Source organism: Ranitomeya variabilis, chromosome 2 (genome assembly GCF_051348905.1).
Source record: "Ranitomeya variabilis isolate aRanVar5 chromosome 2, aRanVar5.hap1, whole genome shotgun sequence".
Lineage (NCBI taxonomy): Eukaryota > Metazoa > Chordata > Amphibia > Anura > Dendrobatidae > Ranitomeya > Ranitomeya variabilis.
The window spans coordinates 806,072,656-806,093,110 of NC_135233.1; the positions used below are offsets into that span (position 1 = coordinate 806,072,656).

General features: G+C 43.0%; 1 protein-coding gene across 2 annotated transcripts in view; it reads left to right on the forward strand.

Annotated features, from left to right (window-relative positions):
* COL9A1 (collagen type IX alpha 1 chain) overlaps positions 1-20,455 on the forward strand; it is a 217,546-nt gene that overhangs the window by 120,095 nt on the left and 76,996 nt on the right. For both annotated transcript variants that reach the window (XM_077289959.1, XM_077289960.1), the window contains 9 exons: positions 17-49; positions 140-196; positions 2,158-2,211; positions 2,799-2,852; positions 4,718-4,771; positions 6,355-6,408; positions 12,786-12,839; positions 13,068-13,121; positions 16,233-16,286. In XM_077289959.1, the coding sequence (XP_077146074.1) occupies positions 17-49; positions 140-196; positions 2,158-2,211; positions 2,799-2,852; positions 4,718-4,771; positions 6,355-6,408; positions 12,786-12,839; positions 13,068-13,121; positions 16,233-16,286 (468 nt within the window). The remainder of the gene's footprint in view (positions 1-16; positions 50-139; positions 197-2,157; positions 2,212-2,798; positions 2,853-4,717; positions 4,772-6,354; positions 6,409-12,785; positions 12,840-13,067; positions 13,122-16,232; positions 16,287-20,455) is intronic.

Consider the following 20,455-nt stretch of genomic DNA (forward strand, 5'->3'; position numbering starts at 1 on the left):
TTTTTGTTTTTGACAGGGGACAGTTGCTCTACCTGAAGGCGATCCCCTGGTGAGCTCTGTGTGAAAAGCATTAACAGTTGTAGCTGTGTTCTCCTCGCTTTCAATTTGTTAGTTATCAGAATTGTTATTTTATTTTCAGTGCCCTAATTCATGCCCACCAGGCCGTCCAGGATATCCAGGTTTGCCTGGAATGAAGGTAAATTAATGCTATGGAATAGTTTCTTACATTTCGAAAGTTACAAATTAATAGCTAATGAGAATGTATGGGCAATCAGAAGAATAGTTTCACCTCTGTCACAAGAGATGGACAAATTCTCAGTAGTAAATATATACCTGTATGCTTTTACTATATGTGAACAAATTTGAGTCATGTATTCAGAGTTTGTTGGAAATATATTTGAAGGTCCCAACTTATCTACTAAGGTTTTGTTGCGTTTGTGCATTATACTTATAGCAAACCTTCTGATAACCTCAAAAATTGCTTTCGAAAATACTAGTGGTTAAAGTTTATGTGCCCTAACAAATAAATATGCAAGCCTTGAGGGTGAGAAAAAATAGTCATGGTATTATGGTTAGATAATGAGTGAATCAATCCCTGGAGGATCAAGTTCAAGTCGAACTTCCTGAAATTTGTGGTTTCACGCGTATTCGCATATTTTGAGTTTTGATTTGGGGTTCACAAAAACTAAAACTTGTCTGGCACCATTTCCAACTGTGCTGAAGCATTAGATAGCGGGCTAATGTAATTTTGTATTGCCTCATTGGCCTCCCCATGATGCTCTGCAGTTATGACATGTTACGGATTATTATACCTTATACAACAGCAGTCAGTACCTAGGCCATTACAGATTTTGGTTCTCTGAGTTGTTTTCCATCTGGTTAAGTCTGGTTTCTAGGCTGGTTAAGTCTGTCTCTTCTGTAGCGTATAAGCTCTTATGGTCATTGAGGCAATCTCCCTCTCTTCTACAAATAACATGTAAGCTCTTATGGTCAGCGAGGTTGTCTCTCTCACATCTAAAAAATGTAAGCTCTTATGGTCAACGGGGTCCTGTCTCTTTCTTTCTCGTATGGAGAGTGTAAGCTCTTATGGTCAGCAGGGTTCTTTCTCTTACGTGTAGAGTATAAGCTTTGATGGTCAGTGGTGGTCTTCTCACTCTTTCTTTCTAACCTGGAGAGTGCAAGGTCTTATAGTCAGCGAGGTCCTCTCTCTCTTTTGCTTTTAAAGTGTGAGGTCTTATGGTCAGCAGGGTTCACTCTTCACTCGGCTTTCCCCACATGTATTTTAGTGCAATTACAAGCTATCCAGTATTGAAAGATGTACAAATATATTTGAAAAATCCAGTTTGTGGGGAAAATTCAGTGAAGTCAGTAAATTAGAATTTTTGCTAATCTCTAATCGGGGTCAAGAATCTTTACGTAAAATAACTTCAAATGTTGATCAGGAGGAACAAAATAAATTGCTATAGTAATAGAGCATCAACATGTTCTGTGCAGCTATAAATAAGAGGTGCTAATTACAAAACTGAACAAAATCCACATACTGTACCAGATAGAATAGGCAGATTCAGTGGCAGCTGTAGCCAGCTGATTGACAGGGGTTGGCTGTGGGTAAGAAAAGCCATGCTTGGATGCAAGGGCTCTGGGGAAGACCTCAATGGTTGAAGAATGGGAAAGGTCATTCTATGGAGTCCATAATCCTCGTCAATGTGTGACCAATGCTGTCATGTTTGAACTGGCTCTGAATTAGATATTTAGAATCTGATCATGAAGCTAGCCTCGGTAACTCTTGATAGTGATAGATCTGTTTATACTAAATAGAAACCCAGTAATAACCATCTGAGATGGGATTAACCTTATATGCTCATGTCTCATCTTTTATCAATATATTCTAATTTTTGTTAGAAAAAAGTTTACCTTTGAAATCATTCAGAACTTTAACACAACACTTTTTGTGCTTTTTTGATACCCTTTCTAAAAAATGATTAAATCTGGCAAGTTAAGAACCCCATGAATGCTTGCTTCATTTTGGATATAATATAAAGCCAGTATAGCTGTGTTATCATCCTATTGTACGACAAGAAGACCAAATATATGTGTATGACCATGAAACATTAATATTAATGGTCATTTTTATCTGTGTTGCGTTCCTGATATTAGGGCCACAAAGGTGTAAAGGGAGAAGCTGGTGAACCTGGAAAGCAAGGTCATAAGGTAATAACTAATTCATCAGCATTTCAGATTCTGTGACCACATAACATTTTTATTTCTTTAAACCCAGTATGCGATTGAATAAAAAGCATTTTGTTTGGACTGGTAAGCCACATGAAATATAATTAAAATATGCATTTTTAAAAAATGTTTTTGCACTTATTTATTTAAATTATAACAGTTCTAGATTTATTGAGGTCCACAAATGCATCCCATATTATTACACTGTACGTTGACATATTGAGTCTCACAGTGCATGAACACTCAACATACACTAGCAGTGTAGTTTCTATACATTTATTACCTTTGAATATAATAATCTAAGCTCCATTGGTGCATTATAATGAGGAAGATGGTAGACTTTTGATTAAGTGCAAAGTACCAATGTGAATAGATAGTCTTCTGACGGCCAGGATGTGAATGCCAGATAATTATGCCACATACAATCCAGTGGATGCTATGCTCCAGTTCTTTTTAAATGCAGCCTCATTTTTCATTTGTTCAGTAGATATGTATATATTGTAGAGAATGGTAATAATAAAGCTTCCTTCATTTCTTCTTTAAATTTGTATATTACTCTTTCATTTCAGGGTCAAGAAGGTGAACAAGGAGAGATCGGTGAAATTGGTGCCCAAGGACCTCCAGTAAAGCTCTTTTAGTTTCACATTTTTATATGATATATAAGATATATAATATTTTACAGTTCAAAGTATATAGTGCACATATACGGTATTATATATGTCAAACGACGGTTATAGTATTACTGAGTTAACTTAGGCCTTGGGCCTCCCATTCCCACCTTAGTTGACTACTTGTTGAACGATGGTTCGGACAATTATTCAGCTGATAACTATTTCGCTTGACTCTCCCATACACAGGAGCTGTGATAAACATTCCTTTGTTCTCTATGAGAGAGCCGCTGTCAGACATCTCTGGTGGTGGCATATTTCAGAGAGAACAAATGGATTGGCAGTCTGAAATCAGAAATGCCGGATCCCTAACTTACCCAACAATCTATTGTTGCCCCCAAACACACTAGACTGTCAGCTAAACCTATTGATATTGATGTGTTCAGCCATCTAATTGTGTGCATTAATAATAATGTTGTTAACAACGAAAACAACTTTTAAAAAGTCTTATATGGCTCCTATACTGGGACCTACGCAATTCTACTTTCCTACAAATGATGAGAAATGTAGTTGCTAGCCCACCTGAGTGTCCCCTCTATGGATCACAAAGGCAACACTGTAATATCCAAAATTGTGATCTTTTAATCCCCCTCTAAGACTACCATAATTCACCCACTTTTGGACAAAGTTAGAATAGGCCCAACTTTTGCTGGGCTAATTGGGGTAGCATTGTCCTGGTAAAATCATAAATGTAGGCAGATATGTGGAATGAACCTGCACCAAGACATTTAGACATTTTGTATCCATTTCATTTGTAAACTCTTGGAGTTTTATGCAAAAAGTGATACTTGTTTGATTATTATTCTGAATCTGAAAACATGGGTGTGAGGGAGTGCGATAGCTACTTAGACCATATCATAACGTGTTCATGTTTAAGGGTTAATACAGCACAGACTAACTCTGCTTAAGATGAAGAAAATCAGCCTTAGGGCTCGCTCAGACGAGCGTATACATTGGCAAAGCGCTATCTGATGTATACCAATGTTATTCTATGGGGCAGTGATGATCAGTGTTTTTTTTCTCAAACCGAATTGGAAAAATGCAGCATTCTGTAATTTGTAGCACAAATCGGATGTCACACACCCATTTAGGTCTATGGGTGCATGAAAATCATCAGATTGCACCGATTTCCATGGATTCACAGAATGGAGAAGATGGAAAAATTATGCATCTTCTCCTCACCTGTGATACCATTCTCTAATTCGAGAGAATTGGATCACTGTTAGTTGACACTCGGATCAAACTCAGAGTTTGATCATAGTGTCATGATCCGATTCTTTTGGAGGAGTGAGTATACACCCGCGTTATTCTGGCCTTATCTACACACTGCCGCTCCGCTGCTCCCTCAGATGGTTTGACTGCTGCACTGCAGGTCTGATGCCCCGTCTATAACAGGTGAAGGCTGCAGCCTATCACTGGGCTCACAGGCGTCATGCTATTTGCTTTGGCATCACATGTAAACTCAATGATTGGCTGCAGAGGTCATGTGCAGTTGACGGGACGTCACCACTGCAGCCATGTCACCAATGGGGAGCAGCAGAGAAGAAGCAGAGGAAGACTGTGCAGTATTAACTTTTAAAAGTGGCATAATTTAAAGGGGATGTACTGTAATTTCATGCCTAAACCATTATTAATGCTATTGTAACTGTCAAATTATAATAGTCTGTAAAATGCGGAAATTACATGATTCATAGGAAAATGTAATTTGAGCACCTTATCAACTTTCTATATACTATTGCATTTTGCACATTGATAACATATATGAACTCTATAAAAACAAGGTAAAGTTAACTTTATATGCATATTTATATTCCTTTTAGGGACCACAAGGTTTAAGAGGAATTACTGGCATAATGGGACTGAAAGGTGGCAAGGTAAGTTTTGATATGTAGAAAAAAGTTATATCAGTTTTGAGGCATTCACATATTCACTAAGGAGATATTTAATGATTATAATAGCAATAATATATGTTAAATTAAAGTGAAACAATCGTTTTACATTTTAGTTCATAAATCAATAGTTCACATGAAAATGAGTAATATTGCAATATATGTTATCAGAAAAATCTGCTTCATTCTCTTCCTAGTTGATCTTTACTCTCAATTCAAGGGTAAAACCTGTAAAATTTCTATCTGTAAAATTCCTATTAAGTAAAGACACATTTTCCCACTATGGAGATAAGAGATGACAGTTGCTGCTCTTAAGATTCTATGGAGAAGGGAGGAGCTAGATGCAGATACGGGCAATCTGCTGAAATTACAGTTAAAGTTCTCTATAAAATTTTATGAGCACCAACTTCCATCTTCTAGCTCAGTAATGTAAAAATCTGTGTTCGCTGAATGCAGATTTCACCCATGAAATGAGAATCTTGAGAATGAAAGATCAGTCAAGAAGGAGAAAGAAGCAGATTTCCCTGATAAGGTTTGTTACAAAGGTTATAATTTACACCCATACTATTGTTACAAAGGTTCTAATTTTCACCTATACTAATTTTCATGGCCATGAAATTGTTCCAGAAAATGAAGTATTTCCCCCAGGAAATTATTGAAATCATACATGGTTGTTTATTTCCATTGTGTGTTTTGGAACAATTGTAGAGATTTGACAAAGAAAGCAGTGACGTTCGAAATGCATTACCACAGTAACATGGAATTTTTTTAATCAATTTTTTCAAATAAAGATGTTTGCTATTTTATGAGGCTGGAACATCTTCTTTGCATATTGGAACAACACAAAACAAATGATAAAAAATGGCAAATTGGGCATAATTTCAAACACAGCACCAAAAATGGGCCAGACTAAATTGTTGGCACCCTCAATTTAAGATTTGGTTGCTCTCCCTCTGAAATAAATAACTGCAATCAATTGCTTCCTATAACTATCAACGAGTTTCTTACACCTCACAAATGGAATTTTAGACCACTTTTTTTTTGTAAACTGCTCCAGGTCGCACATATTTGAATGGCACCATCCTCAAATAGCAATTTTAAGATTCATTTCAGGGTGCTTCTTGAAGTATGTTTGGGATGATTGTCCTTCTGGATGATCCATCATCTAAGAGAGAATCCCAGCTTTTTGACACTGGGCACTACCTTACAACCCAAAATCCTTTGGTAATCTTCAGATTTCATGATGCCTTGCACTTAGTCGAGGCACCCAGTGCAAGAGGCAGCAAAGCAACCCCAAAACATCTTTGAACCTCAACTATATTTGACTGTAGTTACTGAGTTCTTTTCTTTGTATTCCATTTTCGGTAAACAGTAAAATGATTGTACTTTACCAAAAAGTTCTATTTTGGTCTTATCTGTCCTCCAGATAATTTCGAAGAAGGTTTTTGGTTTACTCACGTACATTTTGGCAAACTGCAGTTTGCAGATTTTTAGCATAGTTCTTGCAGCATATCACTAAATAATGTGTTGTATTGTATTATATACTAATAATGCACTTTTCTTTTTAGGGTGCTCGTGGAGCCGATGGAGTGCCTGGTCCTCAAGGTGTTGCTGGTGCTACTGTGAGTGCAATTACTCTTAAATCATTTTACAAACTGTCAATATGTTACATATTGCATATACCTTTGTGCATAAGCTATATTGCTGTCAGTAGACTTTTTGGCATACTTATAGAATTTGTTGAGAACACTGTCCTAGATATTTTCCCATTACATTGTATACCTTATAATATTTAGAGCATCAATATATTTCATAAAAAGGTCAGTTTAACATTCAACCTTATAAAAACAGCATTCTGGCATTTTTTGCATATAAAGTTCAGCACAGTGCACAGTAATGAGATGCTGGATTGCTTACCATGACCAGGGCCGTGTTTAGAGTTTATGCCGCCCTAGGCACTTTTTGTGCTGCCTCCCCTATTGGTGACTATGACTAATGCAGACACTGTTGGCAGTGACTTGGGCTACTTTCACATCAGCGGTTTTTGCCATTTGCGGCAGATCCGGCAGTTTTTCCGCATCTGCCGCGTAACAGAACACTGAGTTCAGCCTCATTCATTCCCTATGGGACTTGCAGACAAGTGCGGCACTTGCGGTTTTGGCGCAATCCGGCAAATGCGGTGCTTGCAGCAACAGAAAAAAAAATTATGCTAGCAGTGTTTTTTTGTCTCACCGCAAGTGCAAAACCTCAAGTGCTGCGCAAGTCCCATAGGGAATGAATGAGGCCGAACGCAGAGTTGCCGGCCCGTAAGTGATCCGTTACACAGTAGATGTGGAAAAGCTGCAGGATCTGCTGCGAATGGAGAAAATCACTGATGTGAAAGTAGCCTTAGCAAACCTTTCCATTAGTTGTCATGTGAGAATCTGGTGGATCTCATACACAGTACATGGTCAGTTGATTCTGCTATGTTGCAAGGTTTGGCTGACAGATTTTTAAAGGGAACCTGTCAGTCGATTCATATTACCAAAACCACGGGCAGCATCACTCAGACTGCAAACAGGGAAGTTTATCTCTGGAATGCTCTGACGTTTCAGAGAGAATCGTTTGAAGAGTTGGATGGGTAATTTAATGAGAGAACTGACTAATCTGGTGCTATCGTCTGTGGGCTTCTCACTCCATGTCTCTAGATCAGGGGTGGGCAATTAATTTTCCCGAGGGGTCACATGAGAGACCATGACTGTTGTGGAGGGCTGAACTATTAGCTTGAAAATAATTCTACTCAATATTAATTAATTAATAATAATTTTATCACTTAATATTGAACAGGATTAAGTATGCTGACACCCCCTATATATCTTTAAACCTCCTTATATACTGCATGAGCCCCACAGAGCCTCCCTATATACAGCATGAGCCCCACACAGCCTCCCTATATACAGCATGAGCCAGCCCCACACAGCCTCCTCATATACAGCATGAGCCCAACACAGCCTCCTCATATACAGCATGAGCCCCACACAGCCTCCTCATATACAGCATGAGCCCAACACAGCCTCCTCATATACAGCATGAGCCCCACACAGCCTCCTCATATACAGCATGAGCCCAACAGCCTCCTCATATACAGCAAGAGCCCCACACAGCCTCCTCATATACAGCATGAGCCCCACACAGCCTCCTCATATACAGCATGAGCCCCACACAGCCTCCTCATATACAGCATGAGCCCAACAGCCTCCTCATATACAGCAAGAGCCCCACACAGCCTCCTCATATACAGCATGAGCCCCACACAGCCTCCTCATATACAGCATGAGCCCCACACAGCCTCCCTATACACAGCATGAGCCCCACACAGCCTCCTCATATACAGCATGAGCCCCACACAGCCTCCCTATACACAGCATGAGCCCCACACAGCCTCCTCATATACAGCATGAGCCCCACACAGCCTCCTCATATACAGCATGAGCCCAACACAGCCTCCTCATATACAGCATGAGCCCCACACAGCCTCCTCATATACAGCATGAGCCCAACACAGCCTCCTCATATACAGCATGAGCCCCACACAGCCTCCTCATGTACAGCATGAGCCCCACACAGCCTCCTCATATACAGCATGAGCCCCACACAGCCTCCCTATACACAGCATGAGCCCCACACAGCCTCCTCATATACAGCATGAGCCCCACACAGTCTCCCTATACACAGCATGAGCCCCACACAGCCTCCCCATATACAGCATGAGCCCCCACAGCCTCTTCATATACAGCATGAGCCCCACACAGCCTCCCTATACACAGCATGAGCCCCACACAGCCTCCCCATATACAGCATGAGCCCCACAGAGCCTCCCTATACACAGCATGAGCCCCACACAGCCTCCCCATATACAGCATGGGCCCCACACAGCCTCCTCATATACAGCATGAGCCCCACACAGCCTCCCTATACATAGCATGAGCCCCACACAGCCTCCCCATATACAGCATGAGCCCCACACAGCCTCCCTATATACAGCATAAGCCCCACACAGTCTCCCTATTTACAGCATAAGCCCCGCACAGCCTCCCTATATACTGCATGAGCCCCACACAGCCTCCCTATATACAGCATGAGCCCCATACAGCCTCCCTATATACAGCATAAGCCCCACACAGCCTCCCTATATATACAGCATGAGCCCCACACAGCCTCCCTATATACAGCATAAGCTCCACACAGCCTCCCTATATATACAGCATGAGCCCCACACAGCCTCCCTATATACAGCATGAGCCCCACACAGCCTCCCTATATACTGCATGAGCCCCACACAGCCTCCCTATATACTGCATGAGCTCCACACAGCCTCCCTATATACAGCATAAGCCCCACACAGCCTTCCTATATACTGCATGAGCCCCACTCAGCCTCCCTATATACTGCATGAGCCCCACACAGCCTCCCTATATATACAGCATGAGCCCACACAGCCTCCCTATATACTGCATGAGCCCCATACAGCCTCCCTATATACAGCATAAGCCCTACACAGCCTCCCTTTATACAGCATGAGCCCCATACAGCCTCCCTATATACACTGCATGAGCCCCACACAGCCTCCCTATATACACTGCATGAGCCCCACATAGCCTTCCTATATACACTGCATGAGCCCCACACAGCCTCCCTATATACAGCATGAGCCCCACATAGCCTTCCTATATATGCTGCATGAGCCCCACACAGCCTCCCTATATACTGCATGAGCCCCACACACGTGGCGCTGCAGCACAGGGTGACGGGAGGGAGGCGTGGGCTGCAGCACGGGTGACAGGAGGGAGGCATGGGCTGCAGCACGGGGTGACAGGAGGGAGGTGTGGGTTGCAGCACGGGGTGACAGGAGGGAAGCGTGGGCTGTAGCACGGGGTGACGGGAGGGAGGCGTGGGGCTGCAACACGGGGTGACGGGAGGAAGGCGTGGGCTGCAGCACAGTGTGACGGGAGGTAGGCGTGGGGCTGCAGCACGGGCGGACGGGAGAGAGGCGTGGGGCTGCAGCACAGGGTGATGGGAGGGAGGCGTGGGGCTGCAGCACAGGGTGATGGGATGGAGGCGTGGATCTGCTGCACAGGGTGACGGGAGGGAGGCGTGGGGCTGCAGCACAGGGTGACGGGTGGGAGGCGTGGGGCTGCAGCACAGGGTGACGGGAGGGAGGCGTGGGGCTGCAGCGCAGGGTGATGGGAGGGAGGCGTGGGTCTGCTGCACAGGGTGATGGGAGGGAGGTGTGGGTCTGCTGCACAGGGTGACTGGAGGTAGGCATGGGTCTGCTGCACAGGGTGATGGGAGGGAGGTGTGAGGTTGCAGCACAGGGTGACGGGAGGGAGGCATGGGTCTGCTGCATGGGGTGACGTGAGGGAGGCGTGGGTCTGCAGCACAGGGTGACTGGAGGGAGGTGTAGGGCTGCAGCACAGCTAGGAGCAGACAGAGCCGCTCAACGATCCTCTGCTCTGTGTGGAAACCCTCCAGCAAGTGTTGGGTTTCCCTGTAGCGCCACCATAGGTTAAATTCAGCAGAACATGATGCCCATTGAAATTAAGTGTTGAGCTCTACAGAACTATCAAAGCCTTTGTCACAGCTACCTGTCTCTGAGCGCTGCGCAGAGATTCCCTCAGGCTTTCTGCTAGACGTCCTCTCCTCAGTCACTCATCAGCAGTGACTCGCCCGAGACCCCCTCCCCCAGCAGCCGGAAGACTTTTTTTTTTTATTTGCTCAGGTGCCGCCACCCACGCATCGTCCCTCCCTAGGCACGTGCCCTCAAGTGCCTAGTGGCAAATACGGCCTTGACCATGACTCAAACTTACTTTGCTTAGTGTTTATTTTGTTGCTTTCACTAGGCTGCTTATTTATCAAATCATATCAGCTCTTCGGTGCTCTCTTCTCTTGTTTCCCCAGGCCTTTTTGTATTGTCTGCTACTTCACTTATATTTTGCTTGCCTCCATATTTCTTTTAGTCTCACGTTTTCTCCTCCTACTTAGGTTCTTTGCAATAGCTAGCTCTCTCAGCATTTGTATTCCACTTGCAACCTTGTTTCTTATAGCACATTAGCAGTGCACATTTAAGCAGTATATTGTGGGAGCTAAAGGAATGGAAGTTGGAGCACATGCTCCAAGTAAGTTTAGTCAGCACAGTGCATGCCCCCGCTCCTGAAAAAAAACTGCAAAAAGTGCTGCCAAAGGATCAGGCAGCTGGGAATGGAAAAAAATACAAGGAGGCACAAAATGGTGTAGAACGGCATAGGTAACTTGCTATATAGAATTATGCACTTTTTACATTTTTAACGAAATAACAGGTATTCTTTAAAAAAGACTTGTACATTCCATGTGTATTTCTTCTTCAGCTGATGTGCTATTTCTAGATTGTCTGCTTTATTGATTCCTACTTCTCATATTTAGCTCCAATCAAGCAGGCTACATGGCTTTGCAAAAGGGACAGAGTTTTAAGAGTTGTAAATGCCCTGTGTCCGGTCCGATGGGTGGTGTTTCGTCTTCTTTTCTCCACCCCATCCTTCCCCGCAGTCCGCAATATTTTCATGAATTTGAGTAGGTGTCCTCCATAGTTCGCGCGTGCGCAATGCAATCTTGCCTCGTGCACGCGCAGTATGCTTTGCCCAACTGCGGGCAAAGCTGAAAAGCATTAATGCGCATGCGCATGCGCTGGCGCACTATGTCATGGAACACAGCAAAATACTTCTGGGACATAGCGCGCTGGCGCGTGCGCAGTAATCCTTTTCGGCTTTTGAGGTGACAGATTCCCTTTAACCATTTTTTCCACATAAGGTAGAGGCTCATATCTTCGTTTCTTTACAAATGGCATAATGATGATGTTCAGTACAGTTGCAAAGTAACAGAGTATTTCTTCTGCCACTGCTATTATCCCACACTACAGTGCAATAACCCATGCCTCTTCCTGGTCAGTGTAAGATTCCACTTAGTCCTCCTGTTCCGGTTTTACAGGTCAGTAGCCACTCCACACTAGCTGCCTACAGGAATCACACCTCAGTCAACTTCCTTTCTTGTCACTGTACACCGGCCGCTAGATAGAAACTATGACTCTAGTCAATACTCACGGGCAAACCATGATGCTGGGTAGTCAAGAGGTCCAGAGTCAAATTCCAAAAGAGCTTGTCATAAACAAAGGTGTAAGAATAAGGTGTAGTCAAGTCACGGTTCGAGGTCAGAATTCCAGCAAGGTAGCAGATCAAGGTAAAGGGGCTAGGCAAATGGATGGTCAGAAACAGTGTGAAAGGTCGGGTAACAATAGATCTGAGACTGAGCACAGGAATACAAGGCACACAGACACCATCAAGCTTACAGCTACAAATGGCACTAATTGGAGGCAGAGAGACAGCTAAATGGCGAGGTAATCACTCCAAACAGGAGACACATGAAGAAAATCCTGCATGCCATTGCCCTGTATAGGTAGCTGTACTGCCACTCAACACTGACAATTGCGCATGTCCCAGCTTCCGGATGGACGTCTGAGCTGTCCATCAGTATGCTGTCAGCTCAGCTCCCCCCTGCCCCAGATTAGACAGCTGAACTGTCACTCACTGCGTCCAGACACACCAATAGGAGGAATGGTGACAGTAAGTGGCTTCTGTAACTCCATTCTGCAATTTAATCTTTTGATTCTTATCGCAGCACTCTTTTCACTTGTGGCCAGTAGCTTTCTAATTCTTTTTGTTACTTCAACTATAACTATTTCAACCATAACTAACTAACAGGAACTAGCTTCCTGTAAAAATGTTCCCAGTAACTTCTCCCCACCTAGACTGACACTAGCTGTTAACCCTGCCACAACCTAACAACTGTTGCAGAGCACAGTACACATACTGTATCAAATCGCATAACAGCAGATCTACATAATAACATTAGAAAAGTCTTAAGAGAGGGTGTTTATGCAACTTCTCCACTTTTACAAATCACTGTAGACTCATGTTTTAATTTTCCCCAGGGTGACCAAGGTCAGAGAGGTTCATTAGGAGAAGCTGGACCAAAAGGTGAAAGAGTAAGTATATTGTTACTATACTGTGTGTATAGCAAATACTCACACATCTATAAGTCCATTGAAAGCGATAACATTAGGAGTTGAATTCCAATACATCTTGTATCTAATTTTTACCTTACTGGCTGTAGTGTCTGACTCTTTAACCACATTTTACATGGTTTGTTATATGATTCTGAGATGTTACAAAGTAATGCAATATGCACAATATTTATATTTTTCATCATACAGGGACCTGTTGGACCAAGAGGAATTACTGGAATGCCAGGGTCAAAGGGGGAATCGGTATGTATATATGATGGTGCTAATTTTAAATAAAATTACAATACATTGTCAAACGTATAACAACTGTTTGTACTACATTTATGGCTAAAAGTTTATAAAATCAAGCAAAAATGAATAGAATGAATGTTACTATGGAATTTTGTGATTTTCAATGAGGTATTATCATTGAATGCCATATTACCAACCATTCATTTTATTAAAGTTGTGTAGCAACTGTTGGCAGCTACATCAGAGGACACACATGCTCAGTGCTCACATAAAAGGCCTTTTGTAAGATAAAGTTTACAACAAGTCTTCCTTAGATACTTTATGAAATTCTAATTGCTAAGCAGTCTCACAAGTAGATCACTATGCACGCTGTCAAGAATCAATTAAACTGGTGTGCACATAACTTCTACAGAACTGAACAGGTGTGAAGTCCTCTGAAAAGTAGTGTGTTCCAGCGTCTCAGGGAACCTAGGCAGATTTAGCAAAGGATGTGGGGCTATCAGGTTAGAGTCCATTTTTTGTGGGTGTGTTCATTAAGGGCATAGTGACTGTGATAGGTTATTGCATGGAACCACCATTTTACAGGACAGGTGAAGTTAAATTGTCCCTCCCCTCACAGACTGCATCCAATGACCCCCATCTCTCTCTAAGATTGCTCCCTATAGACTCTTTCTCACAGACTGCTTCCCTTGTTCCTTTCTCTCTCACACAGAATACTTCCTATGTCCTCTGGTCTCTCACATAGACTGCTCCTCATGCTCCCTGCTGTCTCACACAGATGGTTTACCATGAATTCCCTGTCTCACTGACTACTCTTGTGTACCCTTTCTCACAGACTGTGTCCTTTGCTGACAGCTATCTAAAACCCACTCATCTCTCTATGCCCCCTGATCTCTCACTCTGACTGCTCCCTACATCTCATGCTCTACCCTCAAAGACTGCTCCCCATGCCTCTGCTCTCTCACAGTCTGCTCCCCATGCCTCTGCTCTCTCACAGTCTGCTCCCCATGCCTCTGCTCTCTCATACAGACTGCTCCCCATGCCTCTGCTCTCTCACACAGTCTGCTCCCCATGCCTCTGCTCTCTCACACAGACTGCTCCCCATGCCTCTGCTCTCTCACACAGTCTGCTCCCCATGCCTCTGCTCTCTCACACAGACTGCTCCCCATGCCTCTGCTCTCACACAGACTGCTCCCCATGCCTCTGCTCTCTTGCACTGACTGCTCCTCATGCCTCTGCTCTCTTGCACTGACTGCTCCTCATGCCTCTGCTCTCTTGCACTGACTGCTCCCCATGCCTCTGCTCTCTTGCACTGACTGCTCCTCATGCCTCTGCTCTCTTGCACTGACTGCTCCTCATGCCTCTGCTCTCTTGCACTGACTGCTCCCCATGCCTCTACTCTCTCACACAGACTGCTCCCCATGTCCCTTCTCTCTTCCGCACTTCTCCCCATGCACTTGCTCTTTCATACAGACTGCTTCCTTTTCCCCAGCTCTCTCACATATACTGCTCCCTATTCCCAACCTCTCTCACACAGATTTCTCTCCATGCCTCTGCTCTCTCACTCAGACTGCTCTCTGCCGCTGCTCTCTCACTCAACTGCTCTCCATGCCTCTGCTCTCTCAGACTGCTCCCTTTGCCCCTGCTTTCTCATGCAACTGATCCCCATGCTCCTGCTCCCTCACAAAGACTGCTCCCTATTCCCCTGCTCTCTCAAGAAGACTGCTCCCTTTCCCCCTGCTCTCTCACAAAGACTGCTCCCTATTCCCCTGCTCTCTCATGAAGACTGCTCCCTATTCCTCTGCTCTCTCATGAAGACTACTCCTTATTCCCCTGCTCCCTTACACAGACTGCTTCCTATGAACTTACTCTGTCATGCAGACTGCTTCCTATTCCCCAGTTCTCTCATATAGACTTATCCCTATTCTCCGCCTCTCTCACACAGACTGCTCTCCATACCTCTGCTCTGACACAGACTGCTCCATTTGCCCCTGCTCTCTCATGCAACTGCTCCCCATGCCTTTGCTCCCTCACAAAGACTTATCCTTATTCCTCTGCGCTTTCCTGAAGACTGCTCCCTATTGCCCTGCTCTCTCCTGGAGACTGCTCCCTATTCTCCTGCTCTCTCCCGAAGACTGCTCCCTATTGCCTTGCTCTCTCCCGAAGACTGCTCCCTATTCCCCTGCTCTCTCCCAAAGACTGCTCCCTATTGCCTTGCTGTCTCCTGGAGACTGCTCCCTATTCCCCTGCTCTCTCCCGAAGACTGCACTCAATTCCCCTGCTCTCTCCCGAAGACTGGAAACTGATCCCTATTCTTCTGCTCTCTCCTGAAGACTGCTCCCTATTGCCTTGCTCTCTCCCGAAGACTGCTCCCTATTGCCCTGCTCTCTCCCGAAGACTGCTCCCTATTGCCCTGCTCTCTCCCGGAGACTGCTCCCTATTCCCCTGCTCTCTCCCGGAGTCTGCTCCCTGTTGCCCTGCTCTTTCACGAAGACTGCTCTCTATTCCCCTACTCTCTCCCAAAGACTGCTCCCTATTCCCCTGCTCTCTCCCGGAGTCTGCTCCCTATTGCCCTGCTCTTTCACTAAGACTACTCTCTATTCCCCTACTATCTCCCAAAGACTGCTCCCTATGTCACCTACACTTTCACACAAACTACTCCTCATGACTTCTTTCTGAACAACTGCTCCTGGTGCCTCTTTGCCTCTCTCACAGACTGCTCCATTTTCCCTGACAGACCAGACTGCTGTCCTCCTGTTCTCCGTCCCTAATTGTGGTACTATTATCCCAATCAGTAGCTGGCAGCACAACATCTTTTTTTCCTCTACACATTTTTTTCTTCTCTAGAAATGCATTGGTGCCTTTCAATATAGTCAAATTTATGTAATTTAAGAATAAAAAACACCTAACATAAACCATGACCAAAACATCACTGGTGCCACTTACCAGGCTGATGAATGAAGTTAAGGCGTAATTGGGCCCTTTGTGACTCTATCACCTATGGTCTCCATAGCCATGCAAGTAGCCTTACTAACATGCATGTGTATGAGATGGCAGAACTTGACTGTGACACCAAATGTGAACCTGGATTTTAAATAACATACAGTATATTTTTCCTTCTAGGGATTGCCGGGTGTTGATGGTCGTGATGGAATCCCTGGAATGCCAGGGTCAAAGGTAATTTTGAACAATGTGCGCTCAGTATAGCTTTTAGCTGGCAGATTAATATTTGTTAGGGAATATGTTGAAATGACTGAAGCTTTTATCTGGCTGTATGTTTGCTACAACTACAAGGGTTTGTTGGGTGAATAGAGCAATTGTGCACATGCTCAACCCCTGCTCCATTAACTTCTAAGGAACTGATAAAGATAGTCTTTCAATCAATCCTGTAGAATTGAATGGAGCAAAGATTGAGATAAGGTAGAATGGCTGTGAACAGTTTGCCTAAGTATGTTTGTGTTTTACACATTACAGCAAATATATAGATTTAGTTTGATAATTTACATTGACACAAAGGGAATTTTTCATTGCAGCACTTATCCTCTCAGCACCTCATTGCAGTCAATGATAATAATGCTGTCATACATCAAGTACACGGCATTAATGTCATGAAACACATGACTTATTTAATATCCCATTCTATAATGCTTATGCCAAATGAAATGAGTGTTATAAAGTGTAGAACGTTTGATGCAGATTTCTAATACTGACAAGGTTAATGACAGCTTAGAAGTGTCACTAGTCTATGAATAGGACTTGATTGATCCTTCCCATTATTAAACCATTAGAACCTATTCTGGCATTACATACTGATGATAATGACTTAAAAGAGGTATAAAACACTTTGATACAATGATCTTACAGGCCAATAACCAATATGATACCTAACGCTATTAATATGATTAAACGCGCATGTATTGCTTTGATTTGTGTTAATTAGGTCTTAATTCTTCAGCTATGGTTTACACATTTGTAAATGTGATGGTTGAAACATAAACATGCTATTCTGCAATCTGTCGGTTTTAAAGTACGAGTGTGAAAACTAGGAACAATCTAATATAAAAAACGTATAAACTTAAAGCTGTAATCAATCAATCTCAATATCGTACAAGCATGATTAATATCACGAGTGACAAGATTGTAATTGTTACACTCTATGCTCAACCGTTTATATTTGAATTGTGTTATGGCTGCTTTTGGATTTTGGCTAGCATTCACACCTACTGCATATTGATAGCTAATTTGTGTATAAAAGTTTATACTTTTATACCTCCAAAAATATAGAACACAATTATGGTGTATAAATGTGGCTGGCCTGTATGATGTTCATGTCTACCCTGTCTCCTAGGCCACCCCTGTATCCAACAGGGGAAGCCGTGCTATTCAATATAATGTGAATTTCCAGCACTGTCTCCTCAACTGTAAATGTAAGTAAGTCTATTAGACAGAGCAGACCATTTAGTGCAGAGTGTGAAAACTTGGGGCCACCAAGGTATCTAAGACTCCTGACAGAGGGAGAAAACTCCCTCTGTCAGCCCATTTTTGCCACTTGCAACATAGACACACTCCGCACCTTTTATTGCCGCATCTGTAATCGCCTGTACAATAAAAGGAATAAAGTGATCCAAAAGTTGTCCAAATCATAGTAATGATAACAGTTCATCCTGCGAAAGAGAAGCCTGAGCACACAATGTTTAAGTGATATTACTATTGCACAAAAGCAGTAAAACTTTTAAAAAAATCAGATTTCATATAGCTTTTCATAAAGTTAACATGTCAATGATACCGCATTTTGAATGCTATAAAAAACATCCAGAATTACTGGTTTTTTAGCCCGTCTCCCAAACAGTGAAATAAATAAGGTCAAACTGCTTTGTATAAAGATGAACACATCAAATTTTTACAGAAAAAGTCAGAATCATGGAAGTCTCATTTCTTTGCAATTCACTTTGCACAAATTCAGCAACGTGTTGACAATTGCAAAAGGGCCTTTTAGGGGTTAAAAAATGTAAAAAAAAATGTTAAAAAAGAAAACCAGCCCTTGCCTTCTCCACACAGCTGCTTGCCCTGTCTTCACAGTTCCATTCCAGTCTCCAGTTATATCAGGTCTTTGGTCTTTTCCACAGGTCCTGTCCGATCTTTGGTACCTTGAGCACTGACTAGGTCTCATACAACGTCATGAATTACATTACACCATGTGCTCTAAGTCATGATGTTATGAGGCCCAGTTAGCGCTAGTGGCCCAGAAGGCTGGATATGATTGTGCGGAGGACTGAAGATCTGCTGTGGCTGAAGAATGGATGGTTAGTAGTGTTAGGAGCTGTACTGAGAAGTTGAGGGCCAGATGATTATTGCTTTTTTTAACAGACACAACATCAAATTAAAAAAAAGTTATACTCACATCTATTTGGTCCTCATCTTCTCCTTGCAATCCAGTCCTAAGTCAGAGCAGTTTTTTGTTTTGTTTTTTTACAAATCATGCCTAGCTTCCAGCACTGATTAGGTCTTACGTGATGTCATGACATGCATTGCACCACCATGACATGGTGTCATGAGACCCAGTCATCACTGGAGGCACAGAAGATTGGATAGGACTTTTGAAGAAGATTGTGTGCCTGGTGTGACCAAAGACCATATACAGTGGGTACGGAAAGTATTCAGACCCATTTAAATTTTTCACTCTTTGTTTCATTGCAGCCATTTGGTAAATTCAAAAAAGTTATTTTTTTTCTTATTAATGTACTCTCTGCACCCCATCTTGACTGAAAAAAACTGAAATGTAGAATTTTTTGCATATTTATTAAAAAAGAAATATCACATGGTCATAAGTTTTCAGACCCTTTGCTCAGACACTCATGTTTAAGTCACATCCTGTCCATTTCCTTGTGATCCTCCTTGAGATGGTTCTATCCCTTCATTGGAGTCCAGCTGTGTTTTATTAAACTGATAGGACTTGATTTGGAAAGGCACATACCTGTCTATATAAGACCTCATAGCTCACAGGGCATGTCAGACCAAATGAGAATCATTAGGTCAAAGGAACTGGCCAAGGAGCTCAGAGACAGAATTGTGGCAAGACACAGATCTGGCTAAGGCTACAAAATAATTTCTGCAGTACTCAAAGTTCCTAAGAGCACAGTTGCCTCTATAATCCTTAAAAGGAAGAAGTTTGGGACCACCAGAAGTCTTCCTAGACCTGGCCATCCAGCCAAACTGAACAACTGTGGGAGAAGAGCCTTGATGAGAGAGGTAAAGAAGAACCCCAAGATCACTGTGACTGAGCTCCAGAGATGCAGTAGGGAGATGGGAGAAAGTTCCACAAAGTCAACTATCACTGCAGCCTTCCACCAGTCGGGCCTTTATGGCAGTGTGGCCCGACGGAAGCATCTCCTCAGTGCAAGACATATGAAGGCCTGCATAGAGTTTGCTAACAAACACATGAATGACTCCCAGACTTTGAGAAATAAGATTCTCTGGTCTGATGAGACGAAGATAGACCTTTTTGGTGATAATTCTAAGTGGTATGTGTGGAGAAAACCAGGCACTGCTCATCACCTGCCCAATACAATCCCAACAGTGAAACATGGTGGTGGGAGCATCATGCTATAGGGGTGTTTTTAAGGTGCAGGGACAGGACGACTGGTTGTCATTGAAGGAAACATAAATGCGGCCAAGTACAGAGATATCCTAGATGGAATCCTCTTCCAGAGTGCTCTGGACCTCAGACGTGGCCTACGGTTCACCTTCCAACAAGACAATGACCCTAATCAGACAGCTAAAATAACAAAGGAGTGGCTTCAGAACAACTCTGTGACCATTCTTGACTGGCCCAGACAAGAGCCCTGACCTAAACCCATTTGAGCATCTCTGGAGAGACCTGAAAATGGCTGTCCAACAACGATCACCATCCAACCTGACGGAACTGGAGAGCATCTGCAAGGAAGAATGGCAGAGGATCCCCAAATCCATGTGTGAAAAACTTGTTGCATCATTCCCAAGAAGACACATGGCTGAAATAGCACAAAAGGGTGCTTCTACTCAATACTGAGCAAAGAGTCTGAATACTTATGACCAAGTGATATTTCAGTTTTTCTTTTTTAATACATTTTGAAAAAATTACTACATTTTTGTTTTTTTTTTCAGTCAAGATGGGGTGCAGAGTGTACATTAATGAGAAAAAAATTAACCTTTTTGAATTTATCAAACGGCTGCAATGAAACAAAGAGTGAAAAATTTAAAGGGGTCTGGGTAAGGAAAGTATTCAGTGTAGATGCTGTTACCATGGGGCAGAGAGCTGTGCAAAGAAAATGTAACAGCTGGGTGAGTATTATTATTTTTTTTTTAAT